Source organism: Trachurus japonicus, chromosome 4, assembly GCF_045865225.1.
Source record: "Trachurus japonicus isolate A0001 chromosome 4, Traja_1.0".
NCBI classification, from domain to species: Eukaryota; Metazoa; Chordata; class Actinopteri; order Carangiformes; family Carangidae; genus Trachurus; species Trachurus japonicus.
The window spans coordinates 14,891,022-14,917,443 of NC_140910.1; the positions used below are offsets into that span (position 1 = coordinate 14,891,022).

Here is a 26,422-nt window from a genome sequence, read left to right on the forward strand (position 1 = left end):
CAGCTGTGATATTTCTTCAGATAAGTTGTCCTGTCCAGATGTGACGACACAGGCAGAGGCGGCTCATTCTTCTCTGCCCTGCATTTCAGTTTAATTAAATGAAAACAGTCAAAACAATTAGCTATAAAAACAGGACTCCATCAGACAACGCCACCTCTATGCAAGGTGTATTGTTATAAACAATTGGGTCGGCAGCAAATCCTCAGCTAGAATAGGAGCACAAGGTGACCCACCACTGCACGATAAGAATCCACTTAAACGTTGCACTGACGCTACTGAAGTCATGCTAGAAGAAACCTCAGAGAAGGTCTGATAACAACAGGACTGAATACCACTGTGAGTAGGAAAATACAACAACTCTATGATCAGGCACTGTATGACTGCACACAAGTATGCAACGGGGATAACAACAGATCACTGACTTTCACACGAAGCCAACCAGCAGTGTCACTGTATATAAAGTTGTATAGAGCAGATATCAACAGCAGTGCTACAGGTGAGCTACAAACACAGAGAGTAGTCCTCCCAGAATTATTAGCATGAAGCTTTGGGGCAGTGTGAAGAAACCTCAGTCATTTGCATCGCTCTGATGTCTCTGACTTCTGTAGTCGCTCCACTCTGCCGAGCACTCGAGGCTGCAATCACATGCAATTTCTTCTAATTCCTCAGAAGGACAGCAGAGAGCTGTCCGTGTCAAAGCGCAAACCATCGTTTTCTTTGTTGCCTTGTTTTTTTTTGTTTTACGCATGTCTTTCTTCGACATCTCTGCTTGGCACTCGGGGCTTCATTAGAGTTGACAGACATAATTAAAATGCCTCTCATCAGCATCTCTCACTCGCTGGTGCATAATTGGCACTTCACTGTCAGTAGTAGAAACTAGTATATATGTAGTTAGATAGTACAAACCCAACACGTGTTCACAGTCATTTCATCCATTCCAGGCATTTTTACAAAATACTACATAGAAAATTAACAACTTTGGACAAAATATCATGCTAGTCAGAAAACACGCCCCTCTTTTCTCTCTCTCTCTCTCTTACACACACACACACACACACACACACACACACACACACACACAAGCAGTAAGGCTTTAGGGTTTCATCACGCTTTGAGCATGTCATGCAAACACCAGTGTGTTATTGACATATTCATGCAATGCAACTGGTATTCTGCACTTTGACTATGTGCTCTATTCTTCTTCAACGTCAACATTTAATACATTTACATGCACACAGGTACTGTATCTGTCCACTGCAAGTACTGTGACTAAGGCAATAGCCCGGTTGCATAAACTGCAGTGTTAATTTCTGTTTACATGACTGGTGTATTTCATTTACACAGTAAAAAACAGTGACTTTTATTAACCTTGGTCCTTATTCAAAAGCAGTGAAAGCACTTTGGCACAGCCGCAGACTTGCTTACTTAAATTAAAATTATGCTTCAAAATAAGATGTTAAAAAGAATTTGACATGTTGGACCGAAGCATAATTTTCTTCATTTTTTTTAGCCATCTTTTAAGCATTGAGGGAGTAAGTCATCCTGAGGGACTTCTGTGGACCAGAGTGGAAAGAAATGTTAAAATGTCACAAAGATCTTTCATGTGGCTGTGTTTCCGACTGCAAAATTGAATCCCCTCTGCTCCTGTATTCTCGGTGTTGAGCAACTCTGGGGTTATGCCAACTGGTCTGAATGCAGAGTGAAAATGTTGGCGCACCTATTTGGCAAGAGCCTGTTGCCTAGTTGCACAAGATTTAATCAAAGTGTATGAGGCATGCATGACAGGCTGCAGCTGGAAAGTCCACACAGATCCTTCATGAGGCTGAGGAGATTTCATCAAATGTATAAAATATATGAAGGAACTTTTTCATACTCTGCAAACACATTTTGTCCTGCTTTCCTCTACGCTCATTAACTCAGTTAATGACATAACAGGTGGTCATTTAAGACAAAAGAAAATCCATGTATACCACACTGCATCAAATCTCATCTTATTAAATAATGTCTGACTCTTCATGTAAAAAAAGAAATCTACTTATAATTAATATTTCAAATTGTTTGCAAGTTTGATCTGGTGATTAAAGGAAAAACCAATTAATGGTAAATTTAATTAATTTTACCACTTAACTATCTGTTAAGCGGTAAACAGGCTCAAATAAAAGGTACCCAATGGAGTTAGGGCCATGGAGCACATGATCTCAACACGTTTGACCTCGTGGATACACATGTTGTGATGTGTGTTGTGATGGAGATTTGCAATCATAACTTTTGTTTGTCCACAAGGAAACCCAGCAGGGCACCTTCAGTTTTGACACACAACGTTTTTGCAGTGCATGTATGTTAATCAGCGTCACTTTCCTTCAACGGGAGCATAAGTACAACAACAGAATCAGATTATGGCAATCGTCGGCTTTAGTCATACTTGCAATTATCAATCACATTATACTTGTATTTTTTGATGTGTATGTAAATGTAATTATCGTGACTGATCTGTTTTCCCCCCACCCCACCCAGAGAAGGTGGGCCATGGCAACTGGGATCAAAGGGTCATTTGCACATCAGGATGTAGTGCCACTTCAAAGCTCGCACTGATTCACAAAGGCATCTTTGTGCCCAACGCACGGTGTCGCTCACGTAGGATCCCATCCACCGCTGCTGTGGATTTTTGTCACATTATACAAAACTACCACCGCCACCATGTGATGAAAACAGTACTACAGGTGTGACAGGCTGATGCGCAAGTGTCGTCCAACCTTTGAACCAGACTGAGCTAAGAAAGTTGACACATGTCCAGAGAAAAAAAAACAACTTTGATCTTTGAAATTCATCTGTTGCCGTTGAGTCCAGCTTGGTTTAATAAACAGGGAGAAGGAACCAGAAAAAACCTGAACCACCATTAATCCAGCTAGTCACTCTTCTTTCTAGAATCTGGTAGCCTACTTTCTAAAAATGCTTCCCTCCCATTTCGTTGTTACGTTCATTGAATTTAATAAAAAAAAAAAAAGAGCAGGTTGTACAGAACCCAGTGCAAACATCTAATTTAAAGATTTATCAGTATCCTTGGTTTTTTGCCTCCTTTGACCTCCAGGCCGTGAGGCTTTAAAGCCCTGAGAGCAGCTTTGTGAGTGGCACCTCTCGCTCTCCCAGCAGCGTGTCCCTCTTGAGGCTGGTGCCTTTATTCACCACCTTGAACTTCACCGAGAGGTTCTTCGCCTGAACAGAGCTTATTGAGTCGAAGAAGAAGTCCTCGTTGAAGACCGGATTGCGGCTGTTCTTGATGATGTTGCTCCTTTGCTTCTGCAGCTTTCCCGGGTTCAGGTAGACGGACACGCAGCAGTTGATGCTCTTGATGTCAAAGTGCTTGTCGTAAAGACTCTCCGCCGCCAGGACGCGGATCAGCAGGCGCGAGGTGCCGGAGTCGTAGTTGGCGCTGATCCTCACCGTGCCGCCTTTGTGCAGGTTGATGGTGTGCTCTCTCTGGAGGCCGTGGTCGGACGCCCCGGCGCCGCCGTGGAAGGAGGGCACGTGGAGCCGGCGCTGGACGTTGGGGCTGGGCTCGGCCGAGCTGCACTCGTCGGTGGAGAGGGAGCTGTGGCGGGCGAACGTTCGCTTGGCTTTCACCACTTTGGCCTGCGTCTCATGGGTGAAGATCTTGAGCAGAGACGCCGAGCGGGAGAGCAGCGGAGAGCTGAAGGGGGAGGACTCGGCCGAGGAGCACGTGTCACTTTCCCCGCCGCTGAAGTATCGATACGGGTTCATGTGAGAGGAGCTGAAGTCGGCTGGATTCAGATGGTTCCCTCCCTCGCTCTTTCCTGGGGTCTTCCTCTGGGTGTTGGGGGAGGTGATGGGACTGGTGAGTTCACAGTGGAACAGTGACTCTTTCCGGCGAGTGTGGGGGCTTTCCTTCAACGTTGCAAAGCCGTAAGATGTCTGAGTCTTGGGAACATAAGGCAGGGACATGGCCGTCTGTGACTGGGGGTCTGCATTCGTGTCTCCAGCCACGACGTCGTCAGCGCTCTCTATCTGTATGATGTGGCGGTTTGCTGCTCTCAGTAAGTTCTTGGTGTCTCCTGCGATCTTGGCCACCAGACGTGGACTTCTTGGGCTGCTGATCTTCTTCCCACAGCCGATGGTTTGCTCCGACGTGGACGGCTGCAGCCCCTCTTTGGGCTTCACATTAGAAGTCTCAGGCTCTGGGGGGCAACTGACCAGCTTTGGAGGAATGAAAAAGTCTGGGATCTTGTCAGGGGTGAGGACATTGCTGTAGGCTGGAGTGACACCTTTTTTGTCTCCGTTTTCCCCCTGTCGCAGCACACCGGTCTCCACCGACCCACGGATCTTATCCAGAACCCACATGGTCCCACCGGTCAGTGGGAGGTGTGGGTGCGTGGACTGAGTGCAGTCGGGTGACTCTGCAGTTAATGAAACAAAAGAGGTGGAGACGTAAATGATCAGAGGAGGGAACAGGGAGGATAAAAATAACACCTGTGTGTTAGTGTTGCAGCTCTGAGCAGCAAACAGCCTATGATTAAACCTTGCGTGTCTAAAGGATCAACACTGAATAAACAAGAGGCACTCCAGACACAACGGATGTTCTTCAAAGAACTGTGGTGAATTTACTACATGTTAGGAAAGAGGAAAGAACAGGTCTCTGTAGCCAGCAGCATCAAGTGGCTAAACTGACTAATTTATATAAAATGCACCAGATATCAAGAAGTCAGCATCACAACATTTACAATAAATGATAATTAATGGTTTTTAGACTTCAGGCTTTATTGTTTGGTGGAGAGAATAGAGTTAGTGCAGATATGCTCTTGAGATTTTAAAAGGGTAAATTTGAAGTTGCATTCTTTATTATACAAATGATCCAACCTCTCTTAATGTAAATCAACATTTTCTGTGCATTTTATTCTTTAAACCACATTTTATATCAGTTTCACTGAATATAGCGTCAGGGGGAAAAACATCTTACAGTTGGTTTTCTTTTAAATTGATAAATATAATATCTCTCATGTAATTAATCTAACTTCTTAACAAGTGCATTTTTAGTTTTACACGAAAACGTCGAGTAAAAATAATGGAGGATAAAAGTTTCAAAGTGAAATTGACTCGAGGTGCGAGCAGGCTTCCTGCTTTTTGCGCACCAATCCGCTCCCCAAAACCTCTAAAATGTAACGTCGCCTTACAGCCTGAGACAACACACCGCACTTATCTACAGATATGCATTGATAATATACTTACCTTACTGTAAGAAAGCGACACACTTCTCTTTCTTCGTCTGTTTGCTCAGTAACAGGTGTTTTCTCCTCGGGTAAGCTCGTGCGCTCCGCGACGCAGCTCTGCGCCCTCAGACGGATCTCTGCTCCGGAGCTCCTGTCGTGCGCTTTATAGCCTGGCACACGGCTGCGGCTGACCAATAAGATCAAACTGTGCGTTTCCGTGTTCCCCAGCAGAACCAGCTAGAAACGCACTGGTTACATATCAGAGGAAGAGGGATCTTACAGGTGGCTTCACCCCTGTGAGTGTGGTACAGTCAGTCTGCACCACGCTGAAGAAATCTGATATTTTACGTTTGATTTGTATTAGTGTTGAGTTTTTTGTTTTTTTTAATCAAAGATATAAGTATTGTGTTTTCATATCACATGGTTGTAAGAATAAATGCACCACAGTCACTACTTATGTTTGTCCTGTTTTTAAACTCAAATCAAACTTTCATCCAAGGATTTGAACATCATGACAATTAGAGAATATTAATACTCAATACATGATCACATTTTTTTATAGGCCTACAACATGGCACTTGCACCTCCATGTGCTGTGTGTCAGTAAATCATCACATCCAATAAGACTGTGCTCATTTGAATTTGACCAGGAGAAGCGCATGCAGGTGAGCAGACAATGCTCAATGGAGAACCTGCACCCGTGTGCATATTAAATTTACAGCAGCAGCTTTTTTTTTAATTTTTTATACAGTGCCTTCTTCTTTTTCTGTATGCCATTGCCTGTCTTTGGGGTTTAAACCGACCCTGGAAACTTTGCTATGGCAACAAATACATTTGTCTTTCTAAAATAGGAAGGGCCCCACTGACTTCATTGATCTGCCAGACAAAAAAGCACTTTGTTTGTCCAGATTGCCATGTATTGCCATGAAGTGCCATGTATCTCATGAACAGAGAGGGGGGAAACACATGCTTTATCAGACACCAGAGCAACGCTGCATTGGCTTGACAGGAAGAAATTTTGGAGACATTTGAGCTACTGTGAGAATCAATACGTGGTGACAGTGAGTGAAAGTGGCAGCAACAGCTTTTACAAACAGCAGATTAACAAACATTTAGCGTGAATAGCCCTGGAATGGGTGTCAGCTCTGCCTGTCTCTGCCTCACTCGGATGGAAAATGAGATGAGCCTGATTGTTGTAGATGGAATTGCCCTTCTTGTCACAGCTAATTGGGATCTTGCAGGGCAAAACAACCAGGGCATTATTGTACATGAGCTGTAGGATCAAATCCCTATTTTAATTCAAGCCTCTATTTAAAAAAATAGTATGAGTAACATAAAGTAGTTTTTTTGATGTCATGAACATTTTTTTTTGACTCTTTGCTCAACAATCAAAGATAAAGTCAGTCCAGATAAACCTGCTTCAGTGTTGGCTTTTACATTAATATAACACTGATATTTAGCAGCGGTGCCTGTTGGTATATAGAAGCACCTGTAGTGTCTCTACTCGCATATGCACACCACACATGACAAAAATGTGGATCCACACAGAAGGACGGACTTGCTACACGGCATTCTTCACCCGGTGGTGGAGCTGGACCTGATAGTGACAGGGACACTCAGGGGGACAGCCTCAGTGTGGCATGTAAACTGTGTGAGCTATTTGAGCTCTGAGTAGGGATAATTACACATTTTTGCAGGCTGAGGTCCTCCCAGAGGTCACGTTGTGATGTAATCAGCCAATGGAGAGAGCCACTTACCATATAGATTGCAGAGGCACATTTGAACCTTCACCCACTGCTGTCAAGCTCCGGCTCAGCCCCCTATAGGCACTCGACCTACAATGCTCATCAAACATAACACATTTTTAAAGTTAAGCTGTTTATTGAGAAGCAAAACAATACGTTTTTTTCAGCGAAAAGTGACAAATTTGGAGCATTGTTGCTTTAATATCTTTTTTACGTTATGTTCCTTTCTTTGCCTCAACCAAACCTCATGGAAAAATAAAATAAAAACAAAGCAGTAACCAAAAAGTAACACAACTTTAGGCCTTCAGCAGTAGAATTGGGTTTATTTGTTTTCTGGCTCCCCCTACAGTTGCAGAGTGTAGTTACCTTTTACAGCGCTGTCGTGAGTACAGGTCGCAAACTCAGAGACAGTGGTACACCTGCATTTGTTGACAAGCTGGAAAAAACATAACCAGAAAATAAATTACCTATTAGTCCAGCAACAAGATGGCGAGTTTGATGTTTGTTGTAAAGTGATATGTGTTCTCGCGAGCGGACGCTGGGCAGGCCACCAATTTTATATAGTGCAATAAAAGGCCAACTGGGACTGAGGTGTTCATGAATGGACCATTCTTCCTGTTGCAAGTAAATGAAATGTTAAAAATTATTAAAACCTCATAAGGTAAAATAGTCACAGTGTTACTTTAGATGAGTTTCAAAACTGGTTATTGCTCTTATCAAGTCATTGATTAATCAATTCAACACTGCAGTTCACAGCATCTCCCTTTTTAAGGGAAAAACAATATAGAGTCTACACCAAAATCCAACAAATTGGCTTATGTTTATCAAAAATAAAGCAGAAACGATATCTCCTGTGCAGCATTTGATTGTCATAGCACTCTGCGAACAACTCCCAGGTCCGCACTGTTAATAGCTTCCTTTACAAAATAATGAGATCGATACACAAGCGTCTGAGAATCTCCAGTGTTGAGACAAAGATGGGCTGCAGCCTGGGAAAAGGTTAATGTGTCTGTTCTGCTCTCATTAAGGGGCTGGACCCTACATCTCTGTCCAAAAAAAAAAAAAGGAACACAGGTTCTCACAAACTCAAAAGTACAAACATTAGTGAACTTGGTCATTGACCAGCACAGATCTGACTCACTGCTTGCTTGTTCTCTCCTGTCATCTGGATAGATGGACCTACAGATAGCCAGTGATGGGGGGCAAATATGAATTAAAAAACACAAAAAACAAAAACAAAAAGAAGCTGAAGGACTTGATTCACCACAGTGTCGTGACATCCTCCCTGCTGACGTCCAATTGGCTTCCTGGAAGGACAGGAAGGAGGAATAGAGACTGGTACGCAGAAACAAGGCCGCCAGTCTGAACAGCAGCTGCACAAAAGCTCTGCAGGACGTCTAGTGCTCCTCCAGGTTTGCTCATTGTGCCTTTACACTGTGTGTGTGTGTGTCTGCTTTGACTCCTAGCATGTACGGTCACTCATTATGATCGAGCAAGAGAAAAAGGACAAAAAAAAAGAAAAAGGAAGCGGCCTAACACGTCATAGGGTCCATTTTTACCCCACGGCCTCTTATTGTTGCCATCCATCTCTCTTTCTTCCTGCCAACCCGCTCCCACCTTCCACACAACTTCTGTTGCCTTGGAGACATCTCATATCCTGACATATGGATCAATCCTCCACCCCACCCTCCTTCATTAACCAACTCTCTCACATGTCTTCACCTCTCCGGTCTGTTACAGTTCACCCAGTCCGTTCGTTTCCTTTGCCAGTGCAGCTATCCCCGGGTCATCTACGGCTCTGACTCAGCTGGCCTCTACTTGCTCGAGTCTGAGAGGAGATCAGTGCTGAACTACCAGCTGGAGCAGAAGGACGCAGGGACGCATGTGACTCGCGGTCACAGTGTGAAACACACCGAGGGAGGATCGGGGGTTGTAACATCTGGCTCTAATCCAGCAGTCGGGTTTATAACCTGCAGTTTAAGCAGAGTGTTATCCTTTCAGGACAAAAGAAAAACACAGCAGTGCCAAGTATGAAAGAAAACACAGAGGGAGAGGAGCAATTGTGCAAATGCCAGAACCATTTGAGTGTCTTGATTTTTCTGGTCTGCTGAACTGGCATTTGGATTGGACACACGCAGGGCAAAAGGTCAGACCTGTCACAGGAGACATATTTGATGGACTCGGTAGCAAAAGTGGTATATCTGTGTGTGTGTTATAGCCTGTGTGTGTGTGTGTGTGTGTGTGTGTGGGCGGCAGGTAAAAGGATGCAAGAAAACAACAAACAATTGATTGGAGAAAATTGCTCTCGGTGTTGACCTGACCTGATGATGTGAATCTTCCTCTGTGAAGTCTTGCAGATTGATTACCGTCATTTTCAAGCGTCAGATAACAGGCAGCCGAAGGAGGCTCAACTTTAGCAGGAAGAAACAATATTATGGGCACTTGTATGTGGGAAGGTAAATTCTATATATAATACCTGTATTACTCTTGTTTTTTTTTTTTTTACTGAAGATGGCAACAACCCCGACTGGAGGATAAAGGCAGGGAAACACGGCAGACTTCAGATTGTAGTGTTGATGCAGAATAACCAAAGTTTGAACTGAGAAAACTAAATAAACACACACTTAAACGAGCAACGGTTGATAAAAATACACCAATGTAGTTATGCCAGATACTTAGCTTTGATGCTTACATGTTTTTATCTCTCCTCTTTGTGCTCACTAGGGTACGAACCGCTGTCAAACAGCTCCAGTGTAAACAGAGACAAGCTCTTGCTGCCACCTAGAGGTGTAAAGCATGAGGTTCATTATACATGTGTTAGTATGAATAGAGCCCAGGGAGGAAACCTATAGAAAAAATGGGTTTTTTTCAGAGTTGATGATGAACTTTAGTGCAAAAATGTGAACACGACATGACATGAGCTTGTTTGTCTCCACTAAGAAAAGCTTATTGCATTCTGGTGTCGGTGCATTTGCTGAAAAACAAAAACAAACTCTCACCTGTATTTTCTTGCAGGATAATACACATGCCTTCAAAGAACCTGTAAGACAAAGACACAGCGACAGCAACTTCATTACTTTCTTAAAACTGGCTGTTGTGTTGTGCAGGATCAAAACTCTGTCTACAGTAAAGCTGAGCAGACACAGGAGCTGTTCCACTCTGATGGGCTCTTTGAAACTTTAATGTCAACAGGTTTTAAGTGTGTTATGCTTGTTTCTGATTAGTTTCTCAAATGGAAAGGAGCAGCAGGAAACTTTACATGGGAAAAGTGAAAATGAAGATGGGCGGAAAAGGCAGCCAAATGAGAAAAGTGGAAGCAGAGTGTGAGAATCTCCACATCATCAGCCACCAGAGGATGAAGTGTTTTAAAAATGTCCCCACCAGCAGCATTTGCAATTTATTGGTATACTGTCAGTTCCCATTTTGTTCTTTTTTTCTTTTCTTAATGATTTGTTTTTTCCCTTATTCCATACCTAAAGTGCTGTAAGTATAGGCTTTATTCTTGATATGACTGTAAATGATACATATATTAATTGTTTGTTTTTTTATTCACAAGGTATACTTTTTCTATTTTCAATATGGGAGGTTATATTATTGTTAAGATTTTTATTATGTCAAATGCAGCGCTGCTACATTACAATTTCCTGTGAGGGATTGATAAAGGATTTCTGTTTCTGATTTGACAAGACTTGCTGGAGAAGTAGCTAAAAAGTTCTTGGTAATATAACCTCCTTGGCACTGTGATCAATCAGTAAGATATGTATGGCTGTGTCCAACTCAGACACAAATTACACTTACTTCAGTCGTACCACTTCAAATTCTAGACACACCATCACATTTATGCTTTGTTATCCAGTAACATCGAATAACCCTGGTTCAGGCTGTCACTGCAACAGAGCATTCTGCATTTACAGAGCAGTGGAGCAGAGCAGACACTTCACACTGTGTGGTGTCTTTTATTAAATCCTCCCTGCCTGCAGCCTTCCAGTTATCTGTCAGACTTTTTGTTGGTTCTGTTTTCACAGGCTGAGGTGATGAGTAAACTTAACTGACTTGTAAACTCAGTGGCATGTCCACGAACAGCACATGAAATATCATAGTACAGATAGACAGTGCAAAGCAAAGCAAAGTGTAGCAACTGCAGGTTATTTTCATTATCGATTCATCTCTTGATTGATTTCGCAGCTCGCTTTTGGTCTATTATGATGTTGTGAAATTCACAAGTTCATACAATCCTGTTCAGTTGTCAGTACAAAACTCAAATCTACTCAGTTTATAACAAGATCAACTGATTGTTTCAGCACTAGTTGGATGGTTTGTAAATGTACTGTTCATGTTTCTGCTCCAGCATTCCAGCAGCATGTAGGATCCCATGCCATTTTTGACAGCACGCCAAAAAGGAGATGGCATTTACATCATGCAAAGCAGGACTACGACAGAGCTGACAAAACACACACAGGAGATCTCTTACCAAAGTTTCTCGGTCTTCAGATTAGCTGAAGAACAACCAGGAAGGAAACAGGAGACAAGAAAAATACAAACCAAGGACATTTAGATAAGGCTTTTCTTATACTGATACTTTTCTTAAACTGATATAACACAGAAAGCCTCAGAAAATCCTTTAAAAGTCTCCACCACCCTCCGAATAGCAGGGTGACTACTGAGTACACATCTCATCATGTGCTTTCCTTACAGCTTAACTCAGCCATCAAGTGAAAGTGAACAAAAGAGACATGAGTCTTACCTCTCAGAGCTAGCTCTGACTTTCACTCATTTCATTCACTCACGCCATTTCAGTGTCTATAAGAGAACACAGAAAAGGGAAGAGCCGGTGAGACTTTCTAATTTCTCAGAGCCTGTTACCAACGACCCAACCCCACAGTGAATCAAATCTAGGCGATATCTAATAAAGATCTTTATTTCAGATTTTAAATAGATTTACAAACCATAAGAAAAAAAGAAAATATAAACAAGAGAAAAAAAAACAAAACAAAAAACGTCAAGTGATCGTCAAAATATCCACATGTGCATATCAAGGGATTGTAAACAGTCCTTTGAAGCCAAAAAGTGAGACTCCCCGGGGTCAGGTTCACTCAGCTGGAAAAGGATTTGTTTGTTTGTTGGTTGTTTCTTTTTATTTTTACCTGAGGTTGTTTTCTGTATTTAACTGCTGGGTTTTTTTTCCCTCAGTGATGCTGCCACCAATCAGAGCTCAGAGAACTTAGGGGTGGGGAAGTAAAAATAACAGTGGTTTGACAAAAAAAAGAAAAAAGAAAATCCCATTCACCCTAAAAACATTGAAACTGAGGGGGGGGGGCGGGGGGGGAGAATCATTCATAGGCTGTGTAACGGACATCAGTCAATTGTTGAGTATTGATAAATTATTTGTGAGCATTCAGGGCTGAGAAAGGCTGGACAGAATTCATATATGGTGCGCTTTGTAAGTTTGGTTCGAGGTTACTTTCCTGTTTTGATTTCATGTAAATCACTCGGTACATTTGATAACTTGTCCGTGGACAGTCCTGGTTTTTTTTAACAATCAGATCAATATTCTTAGCACTTAATACATATCAGACAGAAAACATTGCAGCTCACACCACAATTTGGAAATTAAAAAAAAAAAAAAGATTACATCAAAAACAGTCAAAAAAGCCCAAAAATAAATGGACGACCCTCAGCCCATTCCCAATGCAACAGTTTTAGATAAAATTGAGAACCTTTGTCTCTGGACACAATCCTGACCCTTATAGCAGATCTAAAACCACAAACACGTCATTAACAGCATGCTAATGAAGAACCACATTCTCCTGTTCATGCTCAAATATCAACCTTACCCCCCCCCCCCCACCTACACACACACACACACAATGCCTTTGCATTTTCTGCACTTCTTCTCCATGACATTTCAGCACACCTTATGAACGATCGGTGAATATTCAAACACACACGCGCTCGCACACACACACACACATACACACGGAAACATGGTTACAGCGATGTTGAGAGATTCACTGGAAATACTGCTGGATGGTGGTAATGTTGTCATTTTTGAGTGTGTGCAACAGAGTACTCCTGGCAGTTCAAAAAAAAAAAAAAAAAAAAAAAAAAAATACAGACTGAACACAAAACCCCATCAGGCCATTTTTTATTCTTCTGACTCACTCACACTGCTACCTGGGTCCTTGATTCAGGTGAGTCAAGATGGCTGAGGCTCAGTGGAACATTTCAGAGCAAGAGGAAAAAAAATAGAAAAGGAAAAAACACTTGCTTGTACACGCAGCCGCCACTAGGGGGATGTGCTCTGTGGAGGCTGGTGTACAATCTCGCTCTTGTTTCTTCTGCTCTTGGAGAACTTGTGCTACTCTGGTTTAGATAAACAAACCACTGATAAAACATTAAAAAAAAAAAAAAACAGACACAACTACACATTGTCCATCTGTAACCAGGGACACACACAGTCAGTCCAAAGGTTTAGGACAGGTGTGTAGCCGGCTTGTAAAAAAAACAAACTCAAAAGCTGAAGATCAGGTCAGACTGTTGAAAGGCTCAGCTTCACTGCCACGTTTAAAGCACTGCATAATAAGTGAGATCAAGCACTGACTGCATAGGTTTTTTTTTTTTTTTTTTTTAAATACAGTACATTGGATTTCATGAGCAGCAGCAGGCTCAGCTAGCTGTTTGTTAACGCATCCAGGCCACTAGTAGCACGTGCTTGTGTGATGAAGGCTGCGTGGCAGTCGGTAGAGGACGTCTGGTCTGTGGGATCCTGATTTACATTCCGCTCTCTCGCTCAGCTGCTGGATCTTTACCTTTCTCACTCGCAGGCAGCCCGGGAAAAATCTGACAGGTGCTGCTATTAATAACCTGTTCCATCAGGAGGGAGCTGTTTGTACAGTTACAACCCCCCTCCTCATCCCCTCCTCCACCTGAGACCTTGTGAGTCTGAATATCTCCCGCTGCCACATTTTGTTTGTTTGTCTGGCTGCTCGGGGGTTTTTCTTTTTTGAGCTTTGAGCGGTCTGTCCCACGAGTCGTTCAGATCTGTGGTATCACGAAGCGAGGGGAAGGCACAAGGGAGTGTGAGCAGCTTCCCTGTACGGAGCAGCACAAGCCCTGGGGCTCCAGAAATGTCAGAGGTGAAGCATGGCAGGGCTTCAAAAAAAAACAGCCTGGTAACTGGAGGTCACACACACACACATGGCTCAGAGGCGCACACACGCAAGCACGCGTACACACACACACACACAGACAGACACACACACAATGTATAATTTTTCTAAATGAGCTTCCTTTGTAAATGCTCTCTGCGTGTTTTACTCTGATCTGACCTGTGACGTTACATTCCTCCCTGCTGCTGATGATGTTAAGAAAAGGTGCGACCATTCCTTGGCCAAAGTTATTAGAAAAAAAACAAAAAAAACAACCAAAAAAACATAAATTGGCTTTGTTCCTCTCAAAGCCAGAGGAAGAAATTGGTGTTGGAGCCAAAAACACTTCTGTGGGAATTTAAACCAGGTACCAGTGCAGACAAGCAGAAGCAGACGAGGAAGGACTGTTGCTAGAAGTTCTCCTACCCTGTGTGTATCATGTGTGTAAACCTCTATTCCAAAAAAAAAAAAAAAAAAAGTAGTAAGAAGAAAAAAGATAGAAGGATAAAAGAAAACGTGTGAGAAACCAACAAAAACAACTCTGTAGCTTTCTTTTCTTCGATGCTTCAGGTTTTAGTGTGCATACAGTGACTGCACAAGTGACAGGAAGTGGACAGGGAGGCCTGTGCTAAGTGAGGATGATGAGGGGTTGAGGGAGGAAGAAGAAGAAGGGGGGTGGGGGGTGGGGAATTAAAAGTTCAGTCCATGACAGAAGAGGGAGGTGTGTGTATGAGTGGGGAGTGGATTTTTTTTTTTTTTGAGGTGGGGGGGGTGGGGTGGGGGGCCGGTGAAGGGTGGGAAGGAAAGTGGGGGGCGGAGTGACGTCATGGGGGCGGCGAGGTCAGGAATCCTCCGTGCCCGAGTCGTCCTCGTCATAACAACAGTCCTCGTTGTCGTCCTCGTCGTCGTCCTCCAGCTCCTCGTCGTCGTAGTAGTCGTCGTATAGGAGGTTGGAGCCGTCGTCTGTGGGTGGGACCTGGGTGCGGACGCAGTACTCGTCCAACGTGATGGGGACCTTGACGCCGTCCCGTTCCGCGTCGGCTTTGGTAGCCAGCACCTGCTTCCTGCGAGAGGAGAAAGAAGAAATAAAAAGGAGGTCAGACAAGGTCGCGCAGACTCTTATCGATTGTCCTACTCGTACATCCTGAACTGTCAAAACTCTGAAGTGGGAAGAGTGTCGCGTGTCCTCTAGGTACCTGATGATATCGATGTACTCTCTGTCCTTGCCCTTGCTGTCCCTCCACTTGCGGTACATGACGGACGCGTCCACGTTGGCCGGGGAGAAGGTGTTGGGCTCGTTCAGCAGGGAGATCACGCTGAGCAGAATGGTCCTGAGAGGAGACAAAACAGGGGGGGAATTAAAATAGAGGAAAGCAATACAGGGTGGAGGGGGGGGGGGGGGGGCAAAGACGGAGGTAAGACGAGAGTGTAGGACAAAGACGTCCACAGAGATGGAACAAAGAGACAGAGAGGGGCGACGGGGTCAGACAAGCAGCCGGCTAAACCTCCATTTGTCTCTCCTGTCATCTGTTGATTTGAGCTGCTGCCCAACACACAGCTCTGTCATAAGGATGAATCTACTAGTTGACCTAGTTGATCTGGCAAAGCCATCGATCACTATATAGTATAGGGGGAGTAAAGAAATAAAAAATAACCTTGGCTGTTGCAGTAAAGCTCACAAGTTTCTAAAACTGTGTCCACGCTGGTGATTTATCCACCAGTTCACTCAATGTTGTTTTTGGTTGCTGTTGTTTTTGATCACCAGCTTGGGGGCTACAAAAGGACCCGTTATTGTGGTACACACACACCTCTATTCAGCTGAGAGAGTTTGTGCAAAAACCTAAAGCATAAAAGGAGAAGCTAGTGAAAGAGAGAGAGAGGGCACGTGGGAGCTGCAGGGGTTGAACCAATGTGTGTCTGGTAGAAATAAAGGGGTATGAATTATACATCATGTTTGTAAGTTTGCTGCATTTACACTGCAGCAAGATGGTTGGCAGTCGAGGAAAGATCTCGAACCGTTTACCTTCATGAAACGCCCCATGAGCACGAGTCAGAACTTGACTGTGACTCTTGTGAGTTCCTGATCAAACTAAGCTGGAAATTTCGTGTGTAACTTGACAGATTAGTCAGCTCTGAACAATAACAGCGGCACTTTAACAACCACAGTGCACATCCGCTACGCACGCACTTTATTAGTGCACAGTAACATAACTCGGCAGATCTAGCCGTCTTGACCGTCATACCATAACAAGGTGGTTCCAGGTGAATCGGGAATGTAGGAAACAATCTAGAAACTTATGGTTTAAAAAACCTGTAAGTTCAAACTATAATAAAGGGGTTAAACCTCCCATACACACACACTTCTTTGATGCATTCCAGTGTATTTCAGACTCATGTTGTGGAGCTCAGAGCCAGGAGGACAAAAAGATTTAGATAACAGATTGACAGATAATTCAAATGCTGGCATTTAAGGAGGCAGTTGTTCTGTTGATCTGGTTGTGAGTGTAGGACGGGACACGGGGCAACATCTTGTGTATACCTGACGTTCTGTGTGGGATTCCACCTCTCGGACGGCAGCTCGCCGCTCTGTGGGTCGTCCACTGGTGGGTGCAGGATAGAAATACACACATCCCCGTTCTAGGGACGCAAGAGAACAAACACCAAAAAGCTGAGGCACCAGTTTGACTACTGCTACACAGATTCAAGATGAAAATGTTCTACAGTTTTGCGAACACGCCTCATCATTTAATTAGTGCTTACAAAAAAAGAAAAGAAAAAAAAAATCAAAGGATGTAGTGTTTCTCCTATTTTTAGTCTAAAGACAAAATGCACTGTTATATTATCAAAGCCTATGTGGCGCTATAGCAAGACGTAACCGACATTTACACCGGTCAAAGTTACCTCATAAATGTTGGGGTGCCACATTTTGGTGAGGAAGCGGAAAGCAGGTGGAGAGTACGGGTAGTCCACAGGAAACTTGATCCGAGCCTGAGGGTGAAAGAAGACACATAATAGCAATGTGAGAGGCAGCGGTGCATCTAGGCTTCTGCCTTGCCAACAGACAAGTCATGACTACTTCCCTCTAAACTGTTAACACTTGGGGAGAAGCTCCTCAACCAAAGAGACCAGCAGAGACCTACTCAAAATATTCCTTTTCACAGTTGTGTATAATTGTTGGACACAGCCTCCCAGGGACAACTGAATTAAAGTGTGTACAGTGCCGCAGATGAAAAACACAGACACACACAGAAGCAGCTGCTGTGGAGAGAGAGGGGCTTCACTCTCGTGGGCTTTTCTTCATTCAGTTGTATGCTGTACAGCCCTGGTGTCTGTCAACAAGCAAGTTAACATATTGATGATTGTGCCGATCAGCTTCAATAGTGACTTAAAGAAATCTATAAATAGCAGCTGTAGACTCAGGGCAAACCGTCCTGAAGTGGCTGAGTGTGGAGGAGCTAATGACAGTGTAATGTAATATGGAAGAGAGAGAGGGAGAGGGAGAGAGGTTTGCAGTGGCTTCAGCTGCTGTGTGTGTGCATGGAGCTTAGAGATGCACCAGTGGGTGGGGTGGGGTTGCTGGTTTTTAAAAGACATTATTGTGGGGGGTTTGTCCTCTCTCCAGCTGTCATCGCAACCCAAGACAATCCGCTGCTCACACACACCCGTGTTCTGTTCAGCCATTATAGCTCGGTCCTCACGTCGAAACCACGCCCACAACACACACGCAATATATAAATCCTACTATGTGTAGAGAGGACCCCAACTCCACTGATTACACACACGCATGTCACTCACAGCATGAAACCTTCTGTTGACCCACCTCCCCTCCACCACACACACAAGCTCACACTTGCTGATTCGGCATGGTCAGCTGGTCCTCGCCACAGTGAACCATTGAGTGGGATGGGGGTTGGGGGGTGGGGTGGGGGGGTACCGGCTGCATGGGAACAGGGACGTGGTAGAGTGGTAGTGGGGTGGGGCGGTGGGGGGGGATTCCTTTTGGAATAAAGGGGGTTGTGCTCTATATAATGATATAAGCCCTCTTAGACTGCATTGTGGCATTTAAGCCAGGCTGTATGGAGCAGGAACATTTACTGCTGTATATTAATGCTCAGGCCAAAACGCTACATGTGATCCGTCTGTCAGCGCTGTATTTAAAGCTCAGTGGTCTTTAAAGTGTGTGTGTGTGTGTGTCAGGATGCCCCCCATCTACAGTGCAAGATCAGCGTTTGTCGTAATGGACCAATGTCTTGATCCTGATTTGCAACTAACAGAATAAACCTGGTCCTGACTCCATAAAAAAAAAAAACAGACTGGGAAGGAAAGTCTGACTCAGCCTTGAGAGAATGCCTGTGTGTGTGTGTGTGTGTGTGTGTGTGTGTGTGTGTGTGTGTGCAGGGGGGCAAAACAAAACAAAACAAAATCCCAGGGTATGACTGACCCTGCTAAAAAACTGGCAGCCCTTCAGAGTGCAGGGTTCAAGCCAACATTGTACACATTACAGGCTGGCAGGAGTGCAACACATAGCGACCAGCCGGGGGGAGGGGGGGGGGGGGGCTCATGTGCTGCAACAGTGCAAGAGCTCGGTTTTGTCTTCACAAACAATATAAAACATCAAGATCTTATCTGTCCCCTGGCTGAGAACTGTGGCCCCCGAAGAAAGTCCTAGCTTTGTGTATTTGAGGAAAAGGCACTCTCGGCTGCATCACGTCCAACTGACTGTCAAACGTCTGTTATGATCTACAATGCCAGGCCTGTTTTCTGTTGACCCCAATAAGAACGAGCTGACAGCTACAGCATCAGCCAGTGATGTTTTAAATACGCCACAGTGGCTTCCATCACTATCCATTCTGTGTTACTTTCAGAAACCATTTGGTCGAATTCAAATGGGAATGGAAATAGTACCAAAAAAAGGGACTTGAGGGCATTTGGCAGGGCTAAAACTGAAGGGGGCAAATTGGTTTATGTTTGTCTGTCTTCCAGGTATTCTTTCCAAGTAAACAGAGTGTGAATCAAAAGCTCTCCAGCAGCTTCGAATCTGAAAAAACAAAAAACTAAACAACAAAAAAAACACTCCACCAAAAATCAAAATCACTCATCCTTTGGCAAAGAGTTGTGTGTCTACGTACTTTCTTCCAAAACTCTCTGAGCTATCTTGGAAACAAAAAGGCGCTCAGACATGGAGGAAAACCTACACTCGATTCCAACAGTGGAAAGTAAACCAGAGCCTCCCCATCTCATGATACACGCCCGCAGCCATTCATTATATAGGAACAGTACATTTGAATTTAAAGCCATTCGCTGCAGCCTGTAGCTGGGAGATCTCTGCTTCCACGCTTCCCATGAAATAGCTTCATTCTTTGTGATGCTGTAAGTCTGAATGCAAGTAAAGCAGGAAGGTGGGGATTGCATGAGCATTGATCCCTGTAAGGAAGTAATGCAGCTTATCAGGAGGCTTTCCTGGTGACACAATACCACAAACTGTACTATGAAATTATAAGTGGGGTTGGTGAAGAAGGGAACAAATTTAATTTGTCTCAATATTTTGGAGGCCATGGGTGTGTTATAAACATTGGGTTGAGAGTGAAACCACAAAACACCAAGGCTGTGATCCCTGATTCCGATTTGTTGCCTATATCTGATTTTATTGACTGTCTATTTACATGTTCAGAGGAAATAAAGATGGGAGATTTATTAGGTCACATAATTCCATTAAACGAAGGCGAGTCTGGTGCTCAGAGTTTATATCCAATCAAGTGAACATTTAGTCTGTCTTTACAAAATGAAGTTAGTGAAGTGTCTGCGTGGAGCGGAGCTGTTGTGAGATGAGCAGCTGACAGTGACGGTGACAGTTGTGCCACCGTCCGATCCTCTGTTGCTAACATAGTGAGGACGGGACAAATTTGGACAAATTTGTGTAGGTTGTTTGTTTTTTCTCTCTTGATTTCTAATCGGCTCGTTTCAGTTTCTGCCGGTAGGAAAACGTGAAATCTGGTTTTTCTCTCGCGCACTCTCTTTTTTCACACTCCCTCGCTTGTCCTCGGTCCGAATAGAAATGATTGTTACTGTATATGAAAACAAGAACTAGTGAGGGGGGGGAAACAGCCGCGCAGACACCACGAAAATGTAACACTGTAATAATTCCTGTGACAGTGACCACAGCTGGCCATAGTAGTCCAGGTCAGCCCCACCTGTCAATCACGGGCTACAGAGGTTCAGCAAAACATGTGGGCACGGGAATTAATATTATCATTGATGACGTATGACACGCATTGCCAGGAAAAATCTGATCCGTCTGTTTAGACTGCAAACGTATTGGCAGATATCCGATTTATTTCCTCATATAACGGGGCCTGAATCTGATCCGATTCCATGCATATTTGTCCTCTTTACATGTTCATGTTACATCTGATCTGTGCCACTTGAGAGGAAAGAATCATAATTGGGCCACTTGACCCATGCAGCCTAATAATGTGCTGAAAAACTTAACTGAGGCGAAGACTGGGGCATTTTAAGTTTTGACCTGCACACTCAACAACAAGCTGACACTTACGCCTTAGTGGAAGGAAGGATAGAGGGAGGAGAGGAGGATGGAAGGATGGTTTCAGAGAAGAGTGACAGAGCTGGCCTAAACACAGACAGGCTGCTTGGTTGGCTCATTTGCTCTGCAGCAGCGAGCAGCTTGTCTCCTCTCTCATCAGCACCGAGCAGACGGAAGTGAAGAACAGTGAGGAAGAGGAGGATGGAGAAAGGGGATAGTGCAGCATGGTCTTAGGAGGACACCCCCCCCCCACACCCCCACAGCTCTCTCTTTCCAGTTTCCCCCGAGATCAGTCTCTCTCTGTGAGTTCTGGTTAAATCTTAGCGTATTCTGCACAACGCTTTCAGGAACTGAACAGTAGCGGGTATCAAAAATGTGACTTTACATCACACACAGCAGCTCAACAGAGATCTCTGCCTGTAACAAAGTGCTAGCCACACCTAGCCTATGGTATATTTGTTGCAACATGCCACCGCTGGCTTGCCTGTCATGCCTCATAATTGGATTGAGCACAGACTGAACAGCATCCACGGTCAGAAGGTGATTTCACTCTGAAGAGCTCAGTTGAGCAGCAGACATGAAGTGCAGTCAATTTCCTCCCATGCACGCAAAAAAAAGAAGAAAAAGACAAACGAGGGGCTCGTTACTCAGAATACAGAATACTAGATCCATTTGCTCTTTCTACTAAACTCTCTCTTGGATTGTGACCTAAAAAGAAAAGTTGCCTTGAAACGATAATGGGAATGAGAATGAACGTGGCCCACCCTGTGGAAAATGACAGCAAGGCGAAGTAAACCAGGTCAATCCAAAGACCCTGAACAGACAAGAAAATATCATTCTGTTCTCCCTGTGCACCTCATCGACCTTCTCCACAGACCTTCTCCTCTCCCCTCCCTTTCACACACACACACACACACTCGAATGACAAGGGAAAAAAAAGGTCCTTGTTTAGAGCAAATTCTGTGGCATGCACAAACACACATTCAAGTCTCAGAGATTATCATGTTTGAACCCGACAGAGCCCCCCCTCCAATCTCATTAAAGAAAGGGATCAAAAGCCGGGTTTGTGTTACAAACTGATTCCTCTGTGACTGTAACACGTGGAAAATTAAAACAAGTATTTGTCGCTATAGGTTTGAAAAGGTGCGATTACAACACTGGAGGAGGGGGCCCATACAGGAAGAGAGAAGACCACATGGCCAGGGCTTCAGGGGCTTCAGGGGTTATAACCGTCTTCTGGGGCCTCGCTCTTACCTCCGCTCACAGCAGGCTCTCCTTTCAAAGGGGCACCACTGCAAGGAAGGCCTCTGCCTTGCTCTTGATCGGCCCGTTTCTGTATTCCCTCTTCTTTTTTCCCCTCCTCTACCCTGCTCTCGTTTCTCTGTGACACAGCCAGAAGGGGGGGAAACATGACTCCCAACAGCTCAGCCAGGCCCGGCCCGGCCCAGCCAAGCCCTCTGCGGCCCAGTTGGGTCCTCTTGCCTCGTATACCCTCCCCTCCTCTGCTACTGCACACGGCTAACACAGAAGTCTGTGCAAATCATGCAGCATGCATCCGAGGAGGAAGGAAAGCAAAGCGCAAACACGGAGTCAGCTGCTCGGCACAACTCCGGTCTGTCAAGAGGCTAAAAAAGAAAGAGAGGCCCAGGCCAAAAAACTGAAGGGCAACACCTCCCACTTTCACATTTTGCTATGAAGTGGTCCGTCCGTCACTCGATTACACCACTTGACTGCGATACGGGAGGTTTTGTTTCACTACGTGTAGGTCAGAGTTACATGCGACAAAAAATTATTAACTAAAGCTATACCGAGTGCTGACACAGCAACACTTCAAACATGGTCATCCATCCAATTTCACAGGCACCTCCACAGCAGTGTGGTTCAGATTTGTGTCACCACCCACAGAGCACGATTTCTGCTGTATGTCGCCACCAGAAAAAGTCTCTGTTAAACACAACAAAGTCCTTGTTGTTTTATTAACCCAATAAGCTGTTGAAAATGGAGAGTGCAGAACCATAGAAAATGTGGTGGGTTTTATGCTTATGTTAATAAACCATGGTAGCAACAATATAAAGTATTTATAGAAACAACCAATGCTGAAAACTTAAAGTTTAAACAAAAACAACGTTAATAATCTAATTAGTGCCAGCAAAACTTAAATTTGTAGGTTTTTATAGGTCAGTGTCCTTGACTTGTGTAAATATTAAACTGCTGCTTGACATAGTAAAGGGCACAAATAAGTAAATCAAAGCTTTAAACCAGCTAATGGAGATATGCTTCTGTACTTCACACCATGCAAGGTAAAGCTTGTTGTTGCAGTTACACTGTCTCGGCTCAGTGATTACTTTGGGCTTGTTGAAGAGTCATTTGATTTCAACTGTGGTCCTACCAACATTTCACAAACATATAGTAAGCAGAAGAACTGCTGTGATTCACCAATACTCTTCCACTGCGATACTGGAACAAACTGCAAGAACCATTAATTGTGAGACTGCAAATTCCTACATAGACCAGAAAGTGCATCCATATCACAAATAAGAAGCTCGGCAGCCAGTAAGGATGTTGACAAGACCCAAATGTTAAAAAAACAACAACAACCAACCACAAGTCTTGAATACATGAGCGTGAGCCGTTGTGGTTGTGATCTTAACAGGAGTGAGTGTGTTGAAAATACATTCTCACATCTTAAAATGTTCTTGGGGCCAAGAAAATGTGCAAAGAAGATTAAAGAAAAATAGCAGAGAGACAGATAGAGAGTCAAACACTCATGAAACAAATATCTACTTGAAACACAATCAGCATAGAGTTAAAGCAAACCATGAAACTAGACAACCTCTCCATTAATCTTATGGTGGAGTTGGATAAAAAAAAAAATCTAATGGTGTCCCCATTTCAAGGTTTTTGTATTAAAGGCCCAGATTAACATTGCATTAGACTAAAGTAAAGCTTAATCTCAGTCACTGTATCATTTGGACAGTCAAACTTAACTCGTACAGTAACAACACAGTCAATGTCCACAAACCCTTTCAATGAATTCTGGGGTAGCTTGTGTATTTCATATGTGACCCAGAACTGTGGCTGGCTATGGGACCAACTGGCCCTCAGACCCTGGAGGCTTACCTCACATGACAAGGCAGAAAGTAATACACACTAAGGATCTTAAGCTCGAAAATGTCCCAGAGACCCAGTGAGTGTCAGCATCAGGGCCCACTGCGAGACCTTTGGGTCAATGGTCAATATGTCACGATAATGTAGTGTTTGCTTGTGTATTGTGTATCCAGGACAGTTATCTAATGCCGACTCATTGACATTTCAACATGTCTCAATCGGCAGTGTGCCTGCAGTTGTGATGTAGCTATTCGTCATGGTGTGCGTCTATCAGAGCAACACCCATGTGAAATAAATACCTAACTCAGCCAGGTTTCATATGACATCATTACCTGCCCAGTTTCTAAAGATTTTTTTTGTTTTCTTTTCCTTTTTGTCAGAATATGGCAAACTGGTTGGATGGAAACCCAGCACAGAACAATGAGTCACAACCATGCGGTGGATTTCACAGCCAGGCTGTGCATTCCTGGCCGACAAAGGAATCCTGTACACAGCACCCACACGGATACACTGAGCACCGTCTACGGTAGCCCTGTCGGGGCCCTCTGCCTGTGCTCACAGGCTTGAAAAAGACCAGAGGCAAAGTGAAGAGGCTCCTCAAGAACTGGACTCATAAAAACACTGAATGGCTTTAGTGATACAATACGCTAGATAGTCTGAACACAGTGGCAGACAACTGATACATTTACAATTTAGTGAGGAGACAACTAATGTGGGACACAGCATTATGAAGCAATGACAAAAAGCCTTAGAATATGTTATTTATTTTGCAATAATTTAAGTGTTGTTTTAAGGCTGTGACCTATATTTTCTTGTTTTCCAAAGGCAAGACTATTATACCGCCTTAATAAGAGCCTATTATCTTTTTTGTTATGTACAATAAATTAACTATGTAGGGCAAGCCTGAAGCAGATCTACCAGGTGTGTTGTTGACATTGCAAGACAAACCAATAAATCAAAATGGATTACTAGGGGAATACCCACAATAGTATAGGCCTTGAAATTTGGGTGAAAAACAATCCTCTCAGTGTTTTGCAATATATGATTTTCACACAGTCATTTGGGTTTGAGACCAATTAACAACAGTAGGCTCTCTGCTGTGCTAACAAACCCAAAGGCTTCTCGGTATTTACAATGTAGGTGTGTGTAGCTCACAGTGGGACTTGAAGTGTGTCTGTTTCTGTGGCTTCAACCTTTGAGGCAAAAACAGTATGAACAGCCAGTAGTTAACAGGTCAAGGGTCACAGCCATGGGTGATAATGTGAAAAAAAAGTAAAGCTGTTGTTCCTAACAGAGGCTTGAACTCTTGAAATATTTTGGCACTGTACAAAATATAGGCCTATCTCTCTCCCTTTTTTTTTTTTTTAATATAACTTATCGTTATGTTTGTTTTATATTTAGCATATTTTTCTACTTTGTATGCTACAAATCTACTATAACAACCAAGTCTCCCATGTGCGAGATAAATAAACAGTCTTCTGTCTTATGTTATGTGCCCCAATTGCACAAAAGCTCTCAAAGGGGAACAAGATGTGTGTGAAACCAACACATCCTTCACTCTCAAGGGAGGAAGTTTGTCAGAAAACAAATTAAATGACAGATGAGTTTTGTCTAAGTTTCACACGCTGGACGGCTCCACTTTAAAAAGCAATTCAACGCTTTTCATACACAAACAAAATGTTTGGGTCAAACCTAAAGACTGCTGGTGATTTGTACTATAAAACCCCCCACAAAGGCATTGTCTGGATTAGTAATTAGATAAGGTTTTCTAATCAAAGCAACGTTAATTAAAGCTTAAGGCGGTTGTGCCAACAAACCTTTTGTTTCATGTTAACATGTTAAACGTGTGAATATGCGCTGAGTCTGACCGCCACCATAAGGACCTCGGTAGTTTTATTTATTTGAAACAAAAAATCGCGCAGCCAAAAAAGTTTTAGTTTCCAGTGGGCCGCTTCACTCCCGTCTAATAATTGATTGAGTGGAGTTGATGTAAAGTTGAACAAAGAAGGGGAGAGTGTTTTATCACAGTAAAAGGGAACAACTGTCAGGGTTTAGCCAAGTTAACGTTATTAACTGTTACCTGATGTTGGTGAAGACGGTTACCTAAAGGCTGAGGGTAACCGTCGGGCTGTCCTCCATCAGGAAATTACTTAAATGTAGGCTAAATCAAGCAGCTGAAGAACAATAGATCGACTGCTAGCTAACATTAGCTACTCACCTTAAAATAACCACCCTCGTAGTGAGTGTTTGGGGGTCCGAATATCGCTACTTCCCAGTTGTACATGTCCGACTCGTCCACCAAAGTTATTTTGAAGCCTTCGACCGGCTCATCTTGAAGACTTTTCATCTCCAGCATTAGTGCTTTTTGGGAACTGGCTACATGATGTCCATGCTGAGCCATATTCCACAACGATTTGTGTAAATATAACAGCAACACACACGCACACACACACACTCACACACGCACACACCACCACTACCACCACCACCACCAGAGCTGTGACTACGAAGCAGAAGAAGGAGGACAAAGCTAGCTCGGTACAAACAACTGGGCTTTTCAGTGAAAACAACGAACGAAGCTCCGTCCGTCACACGCGTCCGTCGAACGCGTTAACGTTAGTTTCCGTTGGTGTGGTTCCGAGACAGGATCTATAAAAA

The 26,422-nt window shown here is 43.8% G+C and overlaps 2 protein-coding genes across 2 annotated transcripts; both read right to left on the reverse strand.

The window, feature by feature from the left end:
* Positions 1-1,506: 1,506 nt before the first annotated feature.
* On the reverse strand, positions 1,507-5,556 carry LOC146988652 (C2 calcium-dependent domain-containing protein 4C). The gene is made up of 2 exons (XM_085774207.1): positions 5,242-5,556; positions 1,507-4,412 (listed from the first exon to the last, which is right to left on the reverse strand). Exon 2 carries the CDS (start codon positions 4,354-4,356, stop codon positions 3,100-3,102), a length of 1,257 nt encoding a protein of 418 aa, XP_085630333.1. The 5' UTR covers positions 4,357-4,412; positions 5,242-5,556; the 3' UTR covers positions 1,507-3,099.
* A 6,313-nt stretch (positions 5,557-11,869) lies between these two features.
* Positions 11,870-26,351, reverse strand: cdc34a (cell division cycle 34 homolog (S. cerevisiae) a). The gene is made up of 5 exons (XM_085774217.1): positions 25,983-26,351; positions 17,017-17,103; positions 16,655-16,752; positions 15,312-15,446; positions 11,870-15,179 (listed from the first exon to the last, which is right to left on the reverse strand). Exons 1-5 carry the CDS (start codon positions 26,163-26,165, stop codon positions 14,957-14,959), a joined length of 726 nt encoding a protein of 241 aa, XP_085630343.1. The 5' UTR covers positions 26,166-26,351; the 3' UTR covers positions 11,870-14,956.
* Between the last annotated feature and the right edge of the window lie 71 nt (positions 26,352-26,422).

Excerpts from the sequence above, each read along its gene's own strand:
- LOC146988652 (XM_085774207.1), bottom strand. The coding sequence starts at position 4,356 with ATGTGGGTTCTGGATAAGATCCGTGGGTCGGTGGAGACCGGTGTGCTG.
- cdc34a (XM_085774217.1), bottom strand. The coding sequence starts at position 26,165 with ATGGCTCAGCATGGACATCATGTAGCCAGTTCCCAAAAAGCACTAATG. Across the intron at positions 16,753-17,016 it reads GGCACCCCAACATTTATGAG|AACGGGGATGTGTGTATTTC; the intron begins GTAACTTTGACC and ends TTGCGTCCCTAG. Across the intron at positions 15,447-16,654 it reads AATCCCACACAGAACGTCAG|GACCATTCTGCTCAGCGTGA; the intron begins GTATACACAAGA and ends GTCTCCTCTCAG.